This window comes from Colobus angolensis, unplaced genomic scaffold, assembly GCF_000951035.1.
Source record: "Colobus angolensis palliatus isolate OR3802 unplaced genomic scaffold, Cang.pa_1.0 Scaffold20, whole genome shotgun sequence".
Lineage (NCBI taxonomy): Eukaryota > Metazoa > Chordata > Mammalia > Primates > Cercopithecidae > Colobus > Colobus angolensis.
Window position 1 is genome coordinate 6,714,354 of NW_012115155.1, and position 18,683 is coordinate 6,733,036.

The following is an 18,683-nucleotide window of genomic DNA, read 5'->3' on the forward strand; positions in this document are numbered from 1 at the left end:
GTCAAGTTGGCACTTAATATTAGCCATCACACTTGGCCTAAGAGGGTGAAGTATAGTCACTAGGACTCTCCCAAACCTCCACATCCAGCTACCAGCCCTTAATACATGTACTGAGAGCTTCAGCCCATTTGTACCCTCAACCTGCTCTTCTGGTCCTGGAGACCCTCAGTAGCCTGCCTCGCACTGTGCTAGAGTGACCAGGTCACTGTGGAACCCCTCAAGCCTTTCTGCATTGCTTCTTCCTCAGCCTTTGCTAACCTGTCTTCTCCTCTCCAGCTGATTTTCTCTGGGATCATGCTGAAACTGAGACAGCTCTAACAGGCTTGCAGCCATCACTGCCATGGGTGCTTCTGGGAGGCAGTACCTTTCTGTGTTTTCCAAGATCTGTCTTGTTACCTGTATCCATATCCACCCAACTCACACCCAGTTTCAATCCCTCAGGGAGAGCCAGAGAGCAGGCCTCAAGCTACTGCCTAACTGTGCTCTTGTCTCAACCAACTTCCTCTGAAAATCTTTCACCCAGGGTCGAGGAGAGATTGCTGCCCTCAGTGTAATCGGAAACAACAATTTTTTAATATATAGTATGCTCTATACTACCTGACTGGAAAAAACTCTCCACCCTGAATATTTTGAATAGCATTGTGTTTTGCTATTTAAAAGACAGCAGCTTTCTTTCTGTTTTTTTCACTTACTTTTTCCTGCAAACAATATTTTCTTAAACCATTACTGAGTGAAATGGAACATTATTTTTTTTTGAAATTGAGGAAAACAGCCAACACAAAAATAAAAATATCATTAAATATTTAAAATAATAAAAATAAGTAAAGGTAATATATTCAATTAAACATATATTTTACAGTATAAATTTGATGTGTGTGAAACATTTGCAAATCTAAAACGGATTTTTTCTTTTTTTTAATTTTTTACTTTTATGTTAAGTTCAGGGGTACATGTGCAGGATGTGCAGGTTTGCCACATAGGTAAACATGTGCCATAGTGATTAGCTGCACAGAACATCCCATTTCCTATGTATTAAGCTCAGCATCCATTAGCTATTCTTTCTGATGCTCTGCCTCCTCCCAACCTTCTACAGACCCCACTGTGAGTTGTTCACCTCTCTGTGTCCATGTCTTCTCATCACTCAGCTCCCATTTATAAGTGAGAACATGCAGTGTTTAGTTTTCTGTTCCTGCATTAGTTTGCTGAGCATAATGGCCTCCTGCTCCATCCATGTTCCTGCAAAGGACATGATTTCATTTCTTTTTATAGCTGCATAGTATTCCATGGTGTATATGTACCACATTTTCTTTATCCAGTCTATCATTGATGGACATTTAGGTTGATTCCATGTGTTTGCTGTTGTGAATTGTGCTGCAATGAACGTATAGGTGCATGCATCTTTATAATAGAATGATTTATATTCCTTTGGGTATATACCCAGTAATTAAATTGCTGATTCAAATGGTATTTCTGCCTCTTGGTCTTTGAGGAATCACCACACTGTCTTCCACAATGGTTGAACTAATTTACTCTCCCACCAATGTGTAAAAACATTTCTTTTTCTCTGCCATCATGTCAGTATCTGTTGTTGACTTTTTAATGATAGCCATTCTGACTGGTGTGAGATGGTATCTCATTGTGGTTTTGATTTGGATTTCTCTAATGATCAGTGATATTGAACTTTTCTTCATATGTTTGTTAGCTGCATGTATGTCTTCTTTTGAGAGCTGCCTGTTCTTGTCTTTTGCCCCACTTTTTATGGGGTTATTTTTTTTTTATTGTAAATTTATTTAAATTCTTTGTAGATGCTGGATATTAGGCCTTTGTCAGATGAATAGATTGTGAAATTTTTCACCCATTCTGTAGGTTGTCTGTTTACTCTGATAACAGTTTCTTTTGCTGTGCAGACACTCTTTCATTTAATTAGGTCCCATTTGCCAATTTTTGCTTTAGTTGTAATTGCTTTTGGCATCTTCATCATGAAATCTTCACCTGTGCCTGTGTCCTGAATGGTATTGCCTAGATTTTCTTCTGGAGATTTTAGAGTTTTGGGTTTTACATTTAAGTCTTTAATCTATCTTGAGTTGATTTTTGTATGTGGTCCAAGTAAGGGGTCCAATTTCAATTTTCTGCATGTGGCTAGCCAGTTATCCCAGCACCATTTATTAAATGGGGAATCCTTTCCCATTACCTATTTTTGTCAGCTTTGTGGAAGATCAGATGATTGTAGGTGTGTGGTCTTATTTCTGGGCTCTCTATTCTATGATTCCATTGGTCTGTGTGTCTGCTCTTATACCAGTACCATGCTGTTTTGGTTAGTGTAGCCTTGTAGTATAGTTTGAAGTAGAGTAGCATGATGCCTCCAGCTTTATTCTTTTTGCTTAGGATTGTCTTGGTTATTCAAGCTCTCTTTGGGTTTCCTATAAATTTTAAAAGAATTTCTTCTAATTTCATTAAGAATGTCAATGGTAGTTTAACAGGAATAGCATTGAATCTGTAAATTGCTTCGGGCAGTATGGCCATTTTCACAATATTGATTCTCCCTATTCATGAGCATGGAATGTTTTTCCATTTGTGCTCTCTTCGATTTATTTGATCAGTGGTTTGTAGTTCTTGAAGAGGTCCCTCACTTTCCCTTTTAGCTATATTTCTACGTATTTTGTTCTTTGTGTAGCAATTGTGAATGAGAGTTCATTATAATTTAGCTCTTGGCTTGCCTGCTGTTGGTGTATAGGAATGCTAATGATTTGTGGACATAATTTTGTATTATGAGACTATGCTGAAGTTGCTTATCAGCTAAGAAGCTTTTGGGTTGGGACAATGAAGTTTTCTAGATATCTGATTATGTCATCTGCAAACAAAGATAAGTTGACTTCCTTTCTTCCTACTTGAATAACTTTTATCTCTTTCTCTTGCCTAATTGCCTAGCCAGAACTTCCAATACTATGTTGAATAGGAGTGGTGAGAGAGGGCATCCGTGTCTTGTGCCAGTTTTCAAGGGGAATGCTTCCGGTTTTTGCCCATTCAGTATGATATTGGCTGTGGGCTTTTCATATGTGGGTCTTCTTATTTTGAGGTATGTTCCTTCCATATCTAGTTTTTTGACAGTTTTTAACATGAAGGGATGTTGAATTTTATCAAAGGACTTTACTGCATCTACTGAGATAATCAGTGGTTTTTGTCTTTAGTTCTGTTTATCCACTTTTATGGATTTGGACCTTTCTTAATGTAAATTACTCAAATTTAAAATGTTTGAATATAGCAATAAATCAACAAAGGGGATTTTGGAATACTTTTACAAAATATTTGTGGAATTTACAAGTTCACTGGTAATTTTAAATTTTCCAGAATGTTTTATGAGATTTAGGAGCCGTTCATGTAATAAATTATAAAACTCAGAGACAAATCTAGACCTGATCTAAATGCTTGACAAAAGAAAACTAGAGCTCAAACTAATTTACTACTTAAAATATGAGCACAAATGGAATACAAGAATGGTTCAATAAGAGATAATTTGTTAACTTACAATGTAGTAATATAATTCAACTCATCAGTAGATCAAACAAAATACTCTATTGTCTGTCACATGGATTTTTGAAATAATCATGAATAGAACAAAGCATTCATTCTTATTTAAAATAAATGCAAAGTAATTTATGTGTAAAAGAGCAGAAGGATATTCTCTTAATGTAGAGTCAGAACTAGTGTTATGTATACTTGAGAAATAAAATGTTTTCTTTTGTGATGGTGGTGTTGTTGATGTTACAAGTTTGTATACCATTATTATAGTTTCATAGTGCTTAGAAAGTTTTGGCTAGGAGTTAGGAAGTTTTGATGGAGACAGTAAAACAGGAAATAAATGTATAAGAAATTGATTTCATATTAATGTATTTAATAAGGTGATATATATATATACACACACATACCCATATATCATATGATTACCATCATACCTTGGAGATATTGTGGATTCAGTTCTAGACTAATGCAATAAAGTGAATATTGCAATAATCAAGTCTCACAAAGTTTTTGGTTTTGTAGTACATATAAAAGATATGTTTACACTATATTATAGTCTATTATGTGTACAATAATCGCATTATATTTAAAATATATATGCCTCAATTTAAAGATTTTTTTTTCCAAAAAAAAAAAAAAAAAAGCTAATGCAAAGACACAAAGTGAGCACCTGCTGTTGGAAAAATAGTGTTGATAGATCCACTTGCCACAGGGCTGATACAAACCTTCCATTCATGAAAACCACAAAATCTGTGAAGTACAACAAAGCAAAGTACAATAAAACAAGATATTGCCTGTATCTCCCTCTAAAATTAAAAGAAAATTACTAAAAAGTATATGATTTAATATAAAAGTATATGCAAGTATCTGGATAAAGAAAATATACCAGCAGCAATAAGATGAGCACAGCATTTACATGATAAAATGTTTAATGAATTAAAACAATTCATATGCAATGGAATTTTTGAAATCGTGAAATTCATAGAAATTAATCTAATGATGGGTATGTGAACTAGAGAAATAAAATAATAACCTTAGTTGGGGGACTTTATTAGAAATTTTCTGAAAATAGAGAAAAACAGTGGGTTCTTGGAAAGAAAAATGAAATATTTTTAAAACATCCATTCTTCTCCAACTAGATGTTTTAATGTAAATAATAAATTATCAATAAATATTCTAACAAGCTAGTTAAATAAAATTGTTCTGTAATTAAACTTTAAAATGAAATAGATAAAATATCAAAAAAATTGTCTCTAAAATGTGTAGTTGTAAGTAAAAGTGGGTAAAAGGATGAATAATCCTCTTCACCTATTACACTGCATTGAGCAACATTTTTTTACTAGTGTGAAGCTTCTAAAAAAATCTAGAAAGAGCCTTTAGTATATCAGTAGCTATTCATATAAGAAGGCATTCTGATTGGGAGACCACATCCTCCTGAAACATTAAGAGAGAGACAGATATAAAGAGACAGTGAACTAGAGATAGAGAAGTATCCAAATATAGATGTAGTTGAAGTACATGCTGACAGTGATATTTAAAAGCAGTAGAAAAAACTGTGTTTCTCATTAAATGGTATTGTGACAAACCTGATAATATAAATTATCTTGATTCTTTCTCATAGTAGAAAAAATACTCATAACAGTACACCTTGCTTTTAAAATAATATATCTATTAAAAAGGCAATTTGTGTTAATATTAATTAGAAATAAAAGTTGTAGGCCGGGCGTGGTGGCTCAAGCCTGTAATCCCAGCACTTTGGGAGGCCGAGACGGGTGGATCACGAGGTCAGGAGATCGAGACCATCCTGGCTAACCCGGTGAAACCCCGTCTCTACTAAAAAATACAAAAAAAGAACTAGCCGGGCGAGGTGGCGGGCGCCTGTAGTCCCAGCTACTTGGGAGGCTGAGGCAGGAGAATGGCGTAAACCCGGGAGGCGGAGCTTGCAGTGAGCTGAGATCCGGCCACTGCACTCCAGCCCGGGCGACAGAGCGAGACTCCGTCTCAAAAAAAAAATAAAAAATAAAAAATAAAAGTCGTAAAAGAAAAAAACCCTAGTATTTCATAACTTTTCCAAAGTGAACCACTATTAAATTAGGTTGGTGCAAAAGTAATTGCGGTTTTTGCCATTATTTTAGTGACGAAAATCACAACTGCTTTTGCAATTACCTAATAATAACAATTCAGTGTATTTCCTCCCAGACTATGCTTTATGCTTAACTTCTTATTGTTGACATCATACTTTATATCCAATTATAACTCTTACATTTTAAAATCAACATATTTATTTCCCATTATATTACAGATGTTTAATAAGCATCATTATTGACAAGTGAAATTTCATCATATTGATTCTTAATTACCTGCTTCACAAAACGGTACAGAACATTTGGAATATTTCTTGTTTTTCTTCATTATAGATGACAATTGTGGGCAATCTTATGCATAAGGCTTTTTGCATACAATATAGGCTTTTAAACTACATTTGTCTGTAGCTGAATAGAGGTATGTTTTGTTTGTCTCTTGGCTTTGGTATGGCCATATCTTTTAAGATGCTTGGATAAGAGATAATTTAAAAGATACTGATTTTCTTTTTCTTTTTCCCTCCTTCTGTAAATTATTGTTTTATTTAGTATTAAAAAGGTTCAGAAAGGAAGTGAAAATGTTTTTTTTAAAATAGGCCTTTAAGAAGCAAGCAATTACAGTTATTTTTACATGGGCTAATCAGTATCCTTTTAAATGTGTAATCAAGTGGCATCTATAATTATTTGAGCCACTTGGCTCATGTATACAATTGAATCTACCAAAAACGCATGTGTTTACTTTCCTTTCCTAATCTTTCAGAGCTTGTAACTAAGAGTTTGTTTTTATTTTCACCCCAAAAGCTTAGTTTTGGAGGAATTCCAGTACCAGGAAAACCTGGGACCTTTTTAAAGAAAAACTTCCATGGATGCATCGAAAACCTTTACTACAATGGAGTAAACATAATTGACCTGGCTAAGAGACGAAAGCATCAGATCTATACTGTGGTAAGTCGACCCATCTCTTTTGTCTTGATGGTTTCTACCACACTGGGGTAAGTCTTGCTTTCACCAGCCCATTCCTGCACCCATTCATAATATGTTTATCTTATGCTCTGAGTTCCCATCAGTCTCTGAGGTGACACTAGAGAGAAAGAGAATGGCAGGTATTGAATCAGTGTAAATTGCACTAGTGGAAGAAACAAAAACATTAGGGCCATCCAGAGAATTCTTTTTTTTTTTTTTTTCCCACTGTGGGGTATATTTCACCTGTGGGTACTATTTGCAGTCTACATTAGGACAACATGAATTTTTTGTTATCTTTGGAAAATGAAACAAGAAAACCACATATTCCATTAAATTCTATGGCCTGGGAGTTACATATTTGTCTACTTATTGTTAATATTAAAAATAGCTCATTTTAAATGAAGGAGATTAAACTTTTAGTGTGTTTGAGATTCTCATTTATCATACTGACAAATTAAATGATTTTCTAATTAAGTAACATTTGGCTTCCCTCATAGACAATGAGTTTCATGAGGGTCAGGACCGTGTTTTTTTTTTCACTGCTGCATTCACAATGACTAACAGAGTGCCTTACACATGGTAGGTGCTCAATAAAGGTGTTGATGTTTCCAACAGTAACTTTGGATTTGTCTGTTTCTCCCTCCAGTTCTATCCATTTTTGGTTTATATATTTTGTAGCTCTGTTGTCGGTACATACACATTTAGTATGCCATGTGCTCTGGTGGATTCACTCTTTTATCATTATATAATATTATTATCTGTCTGATAGCTCTCTTTGCTCTGAAGTCTGTCTGATATTAATATAGACACTCTTGCTTTTCCTCTATACATGTCTTTGTGGTGTAACTTTTCCCATCCTTTTGCTTTTAACCTGCCTATGTCATTATTTTTGAAGTGAGTTTCTTGTAAGCAACAAATAGTTGGGTCATGGTTTTTTAATTCATGCTTTCAATTTCTGTCTTTTAATTGGTCTATTTAGCAAATTTACATTTAATGTAATGAATGTGTTGGGCTTAAATACTTGTTTATTTTGTTTTCTGAGTTTTTTTTAATTCTCTATTTTCTCTACCTTCCTGTGTTTCTTGGATAGTTTTAAAAATTCTATTTTGCTTTATCTAGTGTTAAAGTATATCTATGTATAGTTTTTGTTACTGGTTTATGTAGACATTTTATTATATATACATAACTTATTGCAGTTTACTGGTTTAATCATTTTACCAATTTGATGTGTAGAAACCTAATTTCCATTTACATCCCTTTATTTTCCCTTATTTACTTTATAATTGTCTTCATTCGACAATTGTATTTTTAGAACCATTTCTATATATTTAGAACCATTTCAAGTAGTATTATTTTTGCTACAATGTCAGACATCATGTAGAGAATTCCAGAGGAGAAGGAGAGTTTGTTGCATTTACTCATATTTTTGCCCAATATTGACAAAAGGTAAAGAAAAACTCTTGAAACCACGAGGGATATGTTTGGCTCGGATTAGTATTAAAGACTCGTTACTGCTTCCCATGTGACCTGCAGTGACATCACAGTGTTTGTGTGTGGATGGAAGAGGCATGCCCCTCATATCACTGGAGGGTGATGACAGTCCTGACTCACCATTAAACCATCTCTGAGACTGCTCCTGCAGGGGGTGAAGGGGAGTTCCTCATGATAGCTCACCAGGGGCAGAAGTCTAGGCTTTCCTTGTGATCTCAATTGATACGACAGGGAGAGACTTGGTTCTATCTGACAATGATTAAATTCCCAGATCTTCAGAATTGTTCTTGTAAGCCACAGATTCCCAGATTGTTCTTCCCATATACCACCCTGACCAGAAACTTGGGCACCTCACTACGGCATGGCTCAATGGAAGTGGGGCCACAATCTTTTCTATGGCATTTGGTTTAGGGAGAGAAGTTGTTGTCTAAAAACATCTCTCTTTCCATGCTATCCTTTCTTCATTCTTTGGCTAGAGAGAGCAGTCTTCTAATGGCAATTTTAAACAGAATTTAGCTGCACCAGTTGGGGGTTGTTTGTCTTTCAGCAACATACCTAAAACAGATCAGGTTAAGAGAAAATCCAGAGAATTCTCCAGTATATTTTTCTCTTGGTGCCAAGGCTTTTATATATCCTTTATTTCTTTTCTCCACCATTCAGAGTTCTTTTTAGGTAGGTTTTATACAGAATTTCTATAGTCTTTTAGTCTTACTTAGCAGAATAAATAGGGAAAACTATGTTATGTCATATTCCTGTAATTGGAAATCTCTTCAACTGACATTTTTTCTTTCATCCATGGCAAGAGTAGGTCACCCTGTCATTGACAGCAATAATCTGATTCTCTTTGCATCCTAATTATAGAATTATCTGAACAAACTATGGGTTTAAATGACTTTGTGTTTGTTTTCTTCTTTGATAAATATAATCTATATTGATTTTTATGTTTTGGGGTATCATATTAACACATTTTCTTGAAAACTGCCATTGGATTCAAGGATGTGAGTCAGAGGATGCTCCTGGGGAGTCACACTTGGATTAAAGATTGTCAGAATTTTAAAAGGTTTGTGTCAAGTCCCCGACTCCTTTGGTTTGGAAAAGTTAGGATGATGCTAGGGAGGGATTAGTTACCTCACTGACTCTAGAAAAGTCAATGACATTACTTGTCCATCTCTGGCTCATGCTCAAGGCTCCCAAAAATTCTGCAACTTATCCACATGAGCTTAGGTCAACCATCTCCTAATTAACATAAGCACTGACTTGCTCATGACATTTTTTTTTCTTTTTGATTCTAGGTTTGTGGTCTTGGGCCATGGAAAGCACACTCATTCCTATCCCTTTCCCAATATTGTTTCAAGAAATATTTCATAACATATCAATTTCCTTGAGTCCAATCTGCTGACACAGGGGCACTACATTGAGATCATGCACTATGGGAAGTTTAGATTAGCCGAATGTCATCAACATCAAAGGGCATCACTACCTGCCATTTTGCTAAGATGTGGCAGAGCAAGTTGAAACAACAGTAAGCACTCTTTGTTCATAAACTGGGACTTGAAAGTATAAAAGCCTGAGCTTTAGATATAAATAACTAAGATCTCTATAATAATATTTAAAAAGAATGCATTTATACATATGATGTGTTAAAAATATCTTTAATGATAAGATGTATTAGAGTTACTGAATAAGCAAAGCAAAAAAAGGAAGATGAGAAGGAACAAGGGGAAATAAACTTCAGTTTCTGAATATCGGTAGCTTCCACCATTTCCTTTTCTGAGAGAATCATTATCTAAAACTTTAACAAGTGTTGTGGTGACTTTTAAACTACTACAGCACTTATCAAGTTGCCTAAAACTTTGCTAGTATACGTTACTCCTCAGGGTTTAATTGGCGGTATTGTTAATATGAGGCATAAAGGATCCATTTAGCCCTAATGTATTTGGAAAAAAATCCCAAGAAAATTGTTTTATTGTGCAGGTAGGCAACCTTAGTTTTAACCTTCACAATTTAGAAGAAAAAAAATGTACATTATTTTTCTTCCAAATTGCTTCCAACACCCTGCTTAAGTGAGAATTCACATCACTATACACTTCCACATGTACGTGTGCGTACACACACACACACACACACACACATATTTATATATCTAGTCTATCTCCTTTAGGAATTTCTTATGGGAAGCAATGGTTTGCACAGTTAAATACTGAAGTACAAACTCTTCCCTTTCTGTAGTCAAGCTTAAAGTTTCCCCCAAAGACACCATATCTGCTACAAAATCAACTTTGCTCCCAGTCACTAAGTCACTGTGGTGCTAAGTAAGGGCTTTTGGAAGGAATGGTATTTTTGTCCTTCTCTAGTGTTTGCAGATTCTCTTGCATTATTAAGCCTTGGCAAGTTCAGATTCAAGGGATCAACAAATGAGGCAGCAAGAGTATGGTACTACCCATAAATTATAAAATGTGTTTCAAGGCCCACGGAAGCCCCAGCCTGTGCCTAATCTAACGTATGCCTCTCTAGCAGGCTGCATTCAGCAGCCATCCTCACTGCAATCTGTCATCTCTTTCTTGTGGGACCTTCTCCCTCCCTCGAGACTCAACAGCTGTTCCATAGGGATAATTCAATTTAGTCTTTATAGCTCGATTTGACTACAAGACAATTCTCCACATCCCGAAATGCAGTAAAACTAACAGCTTAAAGTAGACATAAAAAATACCTCACTATTCTTCCTCAAATCCTTTATCATATGCTAATACAGCACTTTATAATAAACAATCAGAAAGCAAATGGCCCATTGAAGTGTATGTACAGTACCTGTAATGTCAATTATTATATACGTAGTATAAGAAATACATTGCTGTGATAGTTTCCTGAAAATGATTAATTTCATACCCTGCACTCCATCAAAAATGATGCTTTTTTGAGCTGTTCTTTCTGAGTCTTACATCCCCTCTCCCAGAGGCAAGGAGAATAACATGATTACCTGGGAGCTGGTTGAAGTTTCACTCACATCATTGTAGGTTCCAAAATATTTTGTTTTTTATTTAAAAGATCATAGTGGAAATTCATGTGTTACTTCACTTTCCCTTCAATAGAAGGGAAGAAAATGCAAATAACTAACAGGAAGACTTAAGTTAGCTTTGGAGCTAATTGACTATGTCAATTCATTTCTGTGCCTTTGTCTCCAAATAATTGGAATCAGGGAATTGGATGGGCAATGGCCAATACTAAGCCCATATAATAATACTCCCAACCCCATGGTTGAAATTGCTAAATAATCACAAGTTACCTTGTCGTTTGCCCTAGAGGAAAACCCAAACGTCTCCCTTCAGTATTTCTGGAAGCATCTGTAATAAAATCATGACTGAAACACTGACTTCCTAGGTTGTTCATACCCACTCCATGACTTATTCAGCTGTGGGATCTTGAGAAAGTTACGAAACTTCAGTACCCTCATACATAAAATGAGGGCAATTATAGTATCTACTTCAAAGTGTTAGTGTGAAGATTAAATCTGTAATATGCTTAGTGCAGTGCATGGCACACACTAAGCACCCAATATATTGGAGCTGTTAGTAAAAACATCTATAAATCCATTCCACTGAAGTTGGTATACAAGCCAATATTTATTTGCCATTTTAGATAGCTAATTAATGCAGCCACATACAGTTCCAAATAATAAAAGTTGATTGGAGGTAGCTCCTGTTCTTTCCTGAATCTGGATTTGTGTTTGCTCCCAAACCATAAGTCATGAAGTAGGTTTGCAGTAAATATATTACAAACTTAATCATCTCGTTTGTTTGAGAAAATTTGATGAAAATCGTTACTTCAGATTTGATCAAATGATAGACTCCTTTAAAATAAGGAACTTAAAAAAGTGTTGCCTGATAGGTTTGGGTATAACAGATGTATTGATGAGTAGCAACAGTGAGCTCTCTTGAAGCATGTTGCCCTTCGTTTGCATCTCTGCTGTCATGCAACTTGTTGGAGTATGGTTGATTATTTCTTATGGCCCTAAAGCCAAGCAAACACTCACTGTCAGAGTTACGTGTAAGAGGTTAGTGTGGACATGAGAGGCCACACACATTTGCATCTGCAGGTGCACACACATACATACACATACACACACACGTAGTGACAGGCACCTTTATCTTACCTCCCTGTGACCCAAAGGCTCATGGAAATTGCTCAGAGAAAACTCCCTACTGTCTAGTAAAGCCTATAATCTCTTTAGCTTGTCTCCGGGATCATGTATCGTCTCTGTGAGTATGCTCTGTGATAAATGATGCTTTCTCGTGATGGGATGAATCATTTGAAAAAGCGACTAACATATTGTGTCTTCTCTCTTCTCATTCCTGCTGTCTTCTACTTCCGTTTGACCAGTCTGACATCCACATCACCTGAATCTATTCTGTATGCTCCTCATACGCAGGAAAAATCATTCTCAAGTTACTCACTCCCTGAACAATTGCTTCCTTCCTTTCTTCAGGAATATTGGAATTAAATAGTTTCAAGGTCATATGAAGAATAATGTGCCTTAAAGAGAAAAGGCAAAGCTAATAGTATAATGGTTAAAATCTTAGTCCATTAAGGCAGCTATAACAAAATGCCATAAACTGGGTAGTTTATGAGTAAGGGAAATTTATTTCTCACAGTTCTGGAGGCTGGAAAATCAGAGATCAGATTTCCAGGACGGTCAGGTTCGGGTGAGGGCTCCCTTCCAGGTTGTAGACCTCACAATTCTCACTGTGTCCTCCTCCTTTCTCAAGTAGTGGAAAAACAAAGTCCCTTGGGGCTATTTTGCAAAGAAATTAATCCCATGACCTCATGACCTAATCACCTCCTGAAAGGCCTTACCTCCTAATAACAACATATTGGGGATTAAATTTCAATATATGAATTTCAGGAAGTGGAGGATAAAAACATTCAAACTATAGTAGTCATCTTCTCTGAAAATTCTTTTTCCTGAAATTAGTGTTATGACTTTTCCTTTCTATCAAATGAGTAAAGGTAACCAGTTTCTTTTGCTCATCTGATAAAATTATCATGTAAAGTATTAAAGAAAATTTCTTCAGAATGTTTTAAAAATATTTCTATATAAAATGAAAATTTGCAAAATACAAGAATAGGGTATGCAACCAGCCAGAGAGGAAAAACACTGTTCTCATCTATTATAGGTATTTCATTTTCACACTTTAAATGTATATTTGTCTATTATAGACCACAGTTTATTGACAATTTTACATTTTACCTTTTTAAAGTATTTTCATTGTTTTTAAAACTTTTATTAAAAGTTGTTTTTTCTCTATTTACAAATACTATTTCAGCACGGAATCAATTTACCATAGTTCATGTAAGAATCTGCTGTGTTGAAATTTGAGTTGATTTTTTTTCTGCTAAAAATAATATTGAGATTACAATCATAGTGGGAAAATAATGTTCTGAAATTTAAAACAGATAACTGGAAATGAATATTATTGGGTCAAAGATTATGAGTTTTTGACTCAACCAACATTGCGTAAAGCCACACCACGTTCCATGCCCACTGGCAGTGTACACAGGAAACAGCTTATCCTGCTAGTTTCACCTGATACTTTTCAAGTCATTTGAATCTTCCAGTGCTTTTTAAAAGAGTGGGCCACGTAGAAGTTGAAATGACCTCAGATGTGCCTCCTCTATGCAAAACATCCAACTAATGAGCTGATCATATTCTTCTTATGCTCTTGTACCCGCAATAATAACCGCAATGACCACTCCTCCATTTGAAGATACCTTATTTCAGAGAACTTACAGACAAGGCCACAGATCACGGTGCTAGCACTGGAGGGGCAGTCAGTGGAGGGCTGATTGATGAGCTGTGGTTCTATTAGAGATCCTCTGTCCCTGAAACTTCTGTGTGTGGCAGGCAGGAGGCAGACATTATTATCCACGTTTTATACGAAAAAATACTTTCAGGATTAGGGAAAGTCAATGATATATATTAGTGGCTGTGCCTTTCACAGTCTTCTTCCTCCTCTTATGGAAAGCAATCCACCATCAGGTTTTATTCGTTTTTATTAGGTATTTATTTTTTTTCAGGGTCCTGAATGACTTTCATGTCAAAGTGAAAAAAAAATAATACAAGGCTGGGCAGATCCGTGAACAGCACTGATCTCTGAGTATTGAAGACCAATGAGGTGTTTCAGAAATGGCCCCTGTGTACTTTGTTATTTGCCAGAGAAATCTCTCCTGGGTGTCTCTTGAGATGTAAGAGCTTGAGGGCGGAATCCTTGCCTTTGGTGTGAGAAAGGAAGGAGGGCAGCAAAGGGCAGAGTGTGGAATCCCACTGCTGCCTGGCTCCCAGCGGCTCCTGTCTCTGCGTCTGGCTGGAAGACTCTCCCTCTGGGTTGAAGGAGAAGGCGGCGAGTGCTGCAAAGGGTCAAAGCGCTTCCCCAGAAACTCTGCCTTCTGTTTCCAGTGGCTCTTGTATTCCTTCAAGGTGAATAGAAACTTTTATGTGAGTGTTTCAAAACTGTTATAATCAGTTTGTCCTACATATAAAAGTTTGCATCCCGGTTTCTCACTGGTGTGGCCTCTTTTCTAACCAGACCCGGATTACTCGCTGTTTCTGGAATTCACTCCATGCACATCCTCCTCTCAGCCTTTGTATGTTGTGTTTCTCCCATGCCAGCCAAGCTGCCTTTTTTTCTCCTTTACCTCTTCCCTGACCCAGCCCCAAACTAACCATCCTTTTTCAAACTCACTGGTAGGGTTCACGTCCTGAACCAGGGCAATGCTGAAAATATTCACCTGGTTCTCAGAGATAAACCAGGTTTCTGGAGCCCCCAAGCTGTGCTAACCCAGAAACCTGGAATTGCTACATTGCAGGGAGACCTAGGGGACACAGGAAGACAGACAGGCAAGCCCAGTGGTTTCAGGGAGCCACTAGGAGCTTTGGACCAGTGGCTACATAGCAAGTAATGTGGAAGGCTGAAATTGTTAAAAATGGAATTACCATTAGAGCAGGCTCCTAGGCAACTGCTGCATACCCTCCATGCCTTATCAACTCCAGGCATCGTCAGTATCTTTCTGGAGCACAGTGCTGAGAAACACTGCAGGGCTGTATTCAGAGTGTGTAGAGAAGGCTGCTGTAATCTATAACAGCATCTACCATGGAGTAGGGCAGCAGGGAGCGTTGAATGTGCTGTCTGCCCACCCTGTCCAGGTGCACTCCTTGTCCCACCTTCTCCTCAGGGCCCCTTTCAGACTCTCAGTTTCATAATACCTTTCTTGCTGTGAATTTCATACATATACAACGTGGCATAACTCAGCACTTGAGTCATTATTGTCACTAAAATGTAGTTATTGAACATCTACTATGTTTACAGCAAATGATCCTTCTTGTCAAAGAGAAGCATCCTCTCTGCTCTCAGAAATTACACACCTGGCATGGTCTTACCTTTGCAGGACTCAGAGTTCATAGCGGATGCCCTGGCCTTGGCCATCCCCTCAGACCTTTCTGCTCTCCTGGCCACCATTTGACAGCCACCCTTCCCCTTTTTATCTCACTTGCCCTTATGGTTTGACTCTTACTTTTTGGTTGTTTCTCCATCTTGATCACTCATCACAGTTCTGGTTTCCCATTTGGTTTTTCAACTTCCTTTCTTTCACCACAGCCCCAGCCTGTGGATCTTGACACTACTTCCAACTACCACAGCCACAGCTACTGCATCCAGTGGCAAGACTCAAACATAGCTTGCAAGAGTTAGAAAGGAGAAATCACAGGGATAGTAGGTTCAGGAAAGACTTTGTAAGTGTAGGAACTTGGCTGGGACATGTAGATGCAAAAGCTCAAGGTGGGACTGTGGGAAACAACAAGCTTTATTCTAGTCTATTTCTTTGCAAGAGTTATTCCTGTCACCCTAGGTGTAGAAAAGAAACACGCTTTTATGTCACCCATGGTGTTAAATATGTAACATATGGTCAGGAAATGGGTATAGATGAGGGTACTGGGTGTTGAGGAAGAGGATAATATTTGAAGGAAGTAAGATTAAATCCCAGTCTTACCAAATAATGGATACAAAATTTAGATAAGTTTTTTAAGCTGTCTCTGCTTCAGTATCCTTCATCTACAAGGTAGAGATAATAATGCCTACTTTACATATATTGAGTGACTCCTAGGATATTATAGGCATTGAATCACTAAGAGCTGATAATATTATCATAATTATATTTATTGCCTCACTCTGCTCATCATTTCTTCTCACATGTTGCCCATGAAGACCATAGTCCTGTGAGTAATCTCTAGCCTGCTCAACAAATGGCCTTTTACAAGTACAACACTAAAGGTTATAGATCAGTGATTATTAGAATTTCATAGGGCACACGCCCCTTTAAGAATATAATGAAAACCACGAACATGTTTTACTTCACAAAACATTGTTGAGGCTTCATTGATGCCTGTGAAGCTCATCCAGGGACAGTAGCCCAAGAACTCCAGGTTAAATTTCAGACAAAGAAACATTTATATGTAAAATAAAACTGTGTTTTTATAAATTCCTAATAACCTTCTGTAAGTGTTCCTTGTTGAATCACCAGGACGCGTAGTAAGTAGGGACCTGACACTGGATTTGTTCCATGTGAGCCAGTTGGGCTGGCTTCTTAGAAACGCTTCACCTTTTGTCACAAGATTTAGAAGACATCTCGATATGTCAAGGTATGAGTTCTTAGAAAATGCAAAAAATATTATATAAAGTGACTTTCTAGTAGAAGGTGGATAACTAATAAAACAGGTAAATAGGAATCCACGTTGTCCAGAAATAGCATGTGCAAAGAATCAGGTACTTTCTCTAACTTGAGAAAGGATGGACAGTGAAGGAATAAGGACTAGAAATGTTCTCTCTGCCCACCTCCCGGACTGAGATTCAGGCCTCTTCAAGAAGGTGCAGTTACCAGGGGAACACATAGCATACAGATAGCAAAGAAACTTGCTGGAGAACTTAGGTCTCAGCTTCCTGCAAAAGCTGATGGCTGTGGGGAGATTGAAGCTGGGGCTCAACCGTGCAGGGTCCCTGGGCCTCCCACTGAATAACAGTAATGGAGGACAGGAACCTGGAAGCATCTTCCAGCCTCTGTCACCCTGCAGTGGCCCTCTAGTGCCTCTTATGGAGAAAGCATAAGATTCAACCAGTTGACAAAAGAGAGATGTTTGCAGGGTCCAACTCCACTATCGTTTGATCGAGCAATTCCACTACTAGGTGTCTACCCAGTGGAAAATAACTCCCTATTTGAGAAGGACACTTGGACTTGCATGTTTATAGCAGCACGATGCACAATTGAAAAAATATAGAACTGGCCTAAATGCCCATCAAGCAAGTGGAAAAGGAAAATGTGGTATGCAAGAACCATGGAATACTACTCAGCCATAAAAAGGAACAAAATAATGGCATTTGGAGAAACCTGAATGGAATTGGAGACTATTATTCTAAGTGAAGTAACTCAGTAATGGAAAATCAAACATCAGATGTTCTCACTTATAAGTGGGAGCTAAGCTATGAGGATGCAAACGTATAATCATAACGTAATGGACTTTGGGGACTCGCGGGGAAGCTTGGGTGGAGGGTGAGGGTTAAAAGACTACAAACTGGGTGCAGTGTACACTGCTTGGGTGACAGGTCCATCAACATCTCAGAAATCACCGCTAAAGAGCTTATCGATGTAATCAAACACCACCAATTTACCCAAAACTATTGAAATAACAATTTTTTAAATGTAAAAAAAAAAAAAAAAAAAGCAGGGCAAACAAGAGTGGCTTTGGAACTGAACTTCTGAATGAGTAACTGACACAACTGCCAATCTCTTTTCTTCTTTTATAAATTTAGATTAAAAACTAGAAACCTTGGACATCTGGAAAAGAGAGTTGGGAAGACAAAAGGAGACATACATATTTTCACGGTTTCATATGTCACCCGATCACAGTTTTGTGCAATACCAGCATGTCCCACAAATGGATGAAGTCCAAAACCACAAACATAGGCCTAGGCTCTTGTAATTAGTAAAATGTCTATTTATTTAACTTTGTCATTATGTATATGCTCCATAAAAATTAGTGAAACTACTACTTTTATTATGGACCCATGTAATTTATTACATTAAAAAGCATTTCTCATACTCAAAAAGTTTAGAACACTGTACTGGTGGACGTAAATGAGAAGTATCTAATAATTTACCTCTCTACATGAAGATTTACTATAATTCTCACAAAAACTTATTCATATTTAACCTAAAAATTGTTTTATATAGCTTATTGTCTTCTGCTGAAATTGTTTTATTTTCCTGCCATTTCTTTCTACGTTGGTCTAATACCTTAGTTCAGCTCATCACTCTGACAGCACATCCTCCCATGGGGTTATCCAGTCTCCCCCATAGTGGCTAGTGATTACTTCAGTATTTTCCCTGATGCTGTAACAAGGTCCAAAATATGTCCTATGTCAGCCTTGGAAGCAAGCCCTATGAAGGATGTTCATATTCGTCCCCGTTGCATCAGGAAAATTCAGTAGATAAATAAATACCTTATCTTTAAAAATAGTAATGATAATTTAAATATAAAAAATAACAGATTGACTAGGTCTTTAAGAATGTGACTCTGAGATAAAG

General features: G+C 37.0%; 1 protein-coding gene across 1 annotated transcript in view; it reads left to right on the forward strand.

Moving 5' to 3' along the window:
- The window catches only part of CNTNAP5 (contactin associated protein-like 5), an 886,807-nt gene that overhangs the window by 438,677 nt on the left and 429,447 nt on the right, over window positions 1–18,683 (forward strand). The window contains exon 7 of the mRNA XM_011941654.1: window positions 6,402–6,542. Within this exon, the coding sequence (XP_011797044.1) occupies window positions 6,402–6,542 (141 nt within the window). The remainder of the gene's footprint in view (window positions 1–6,401; window positions 6,543–18,683) is intronic.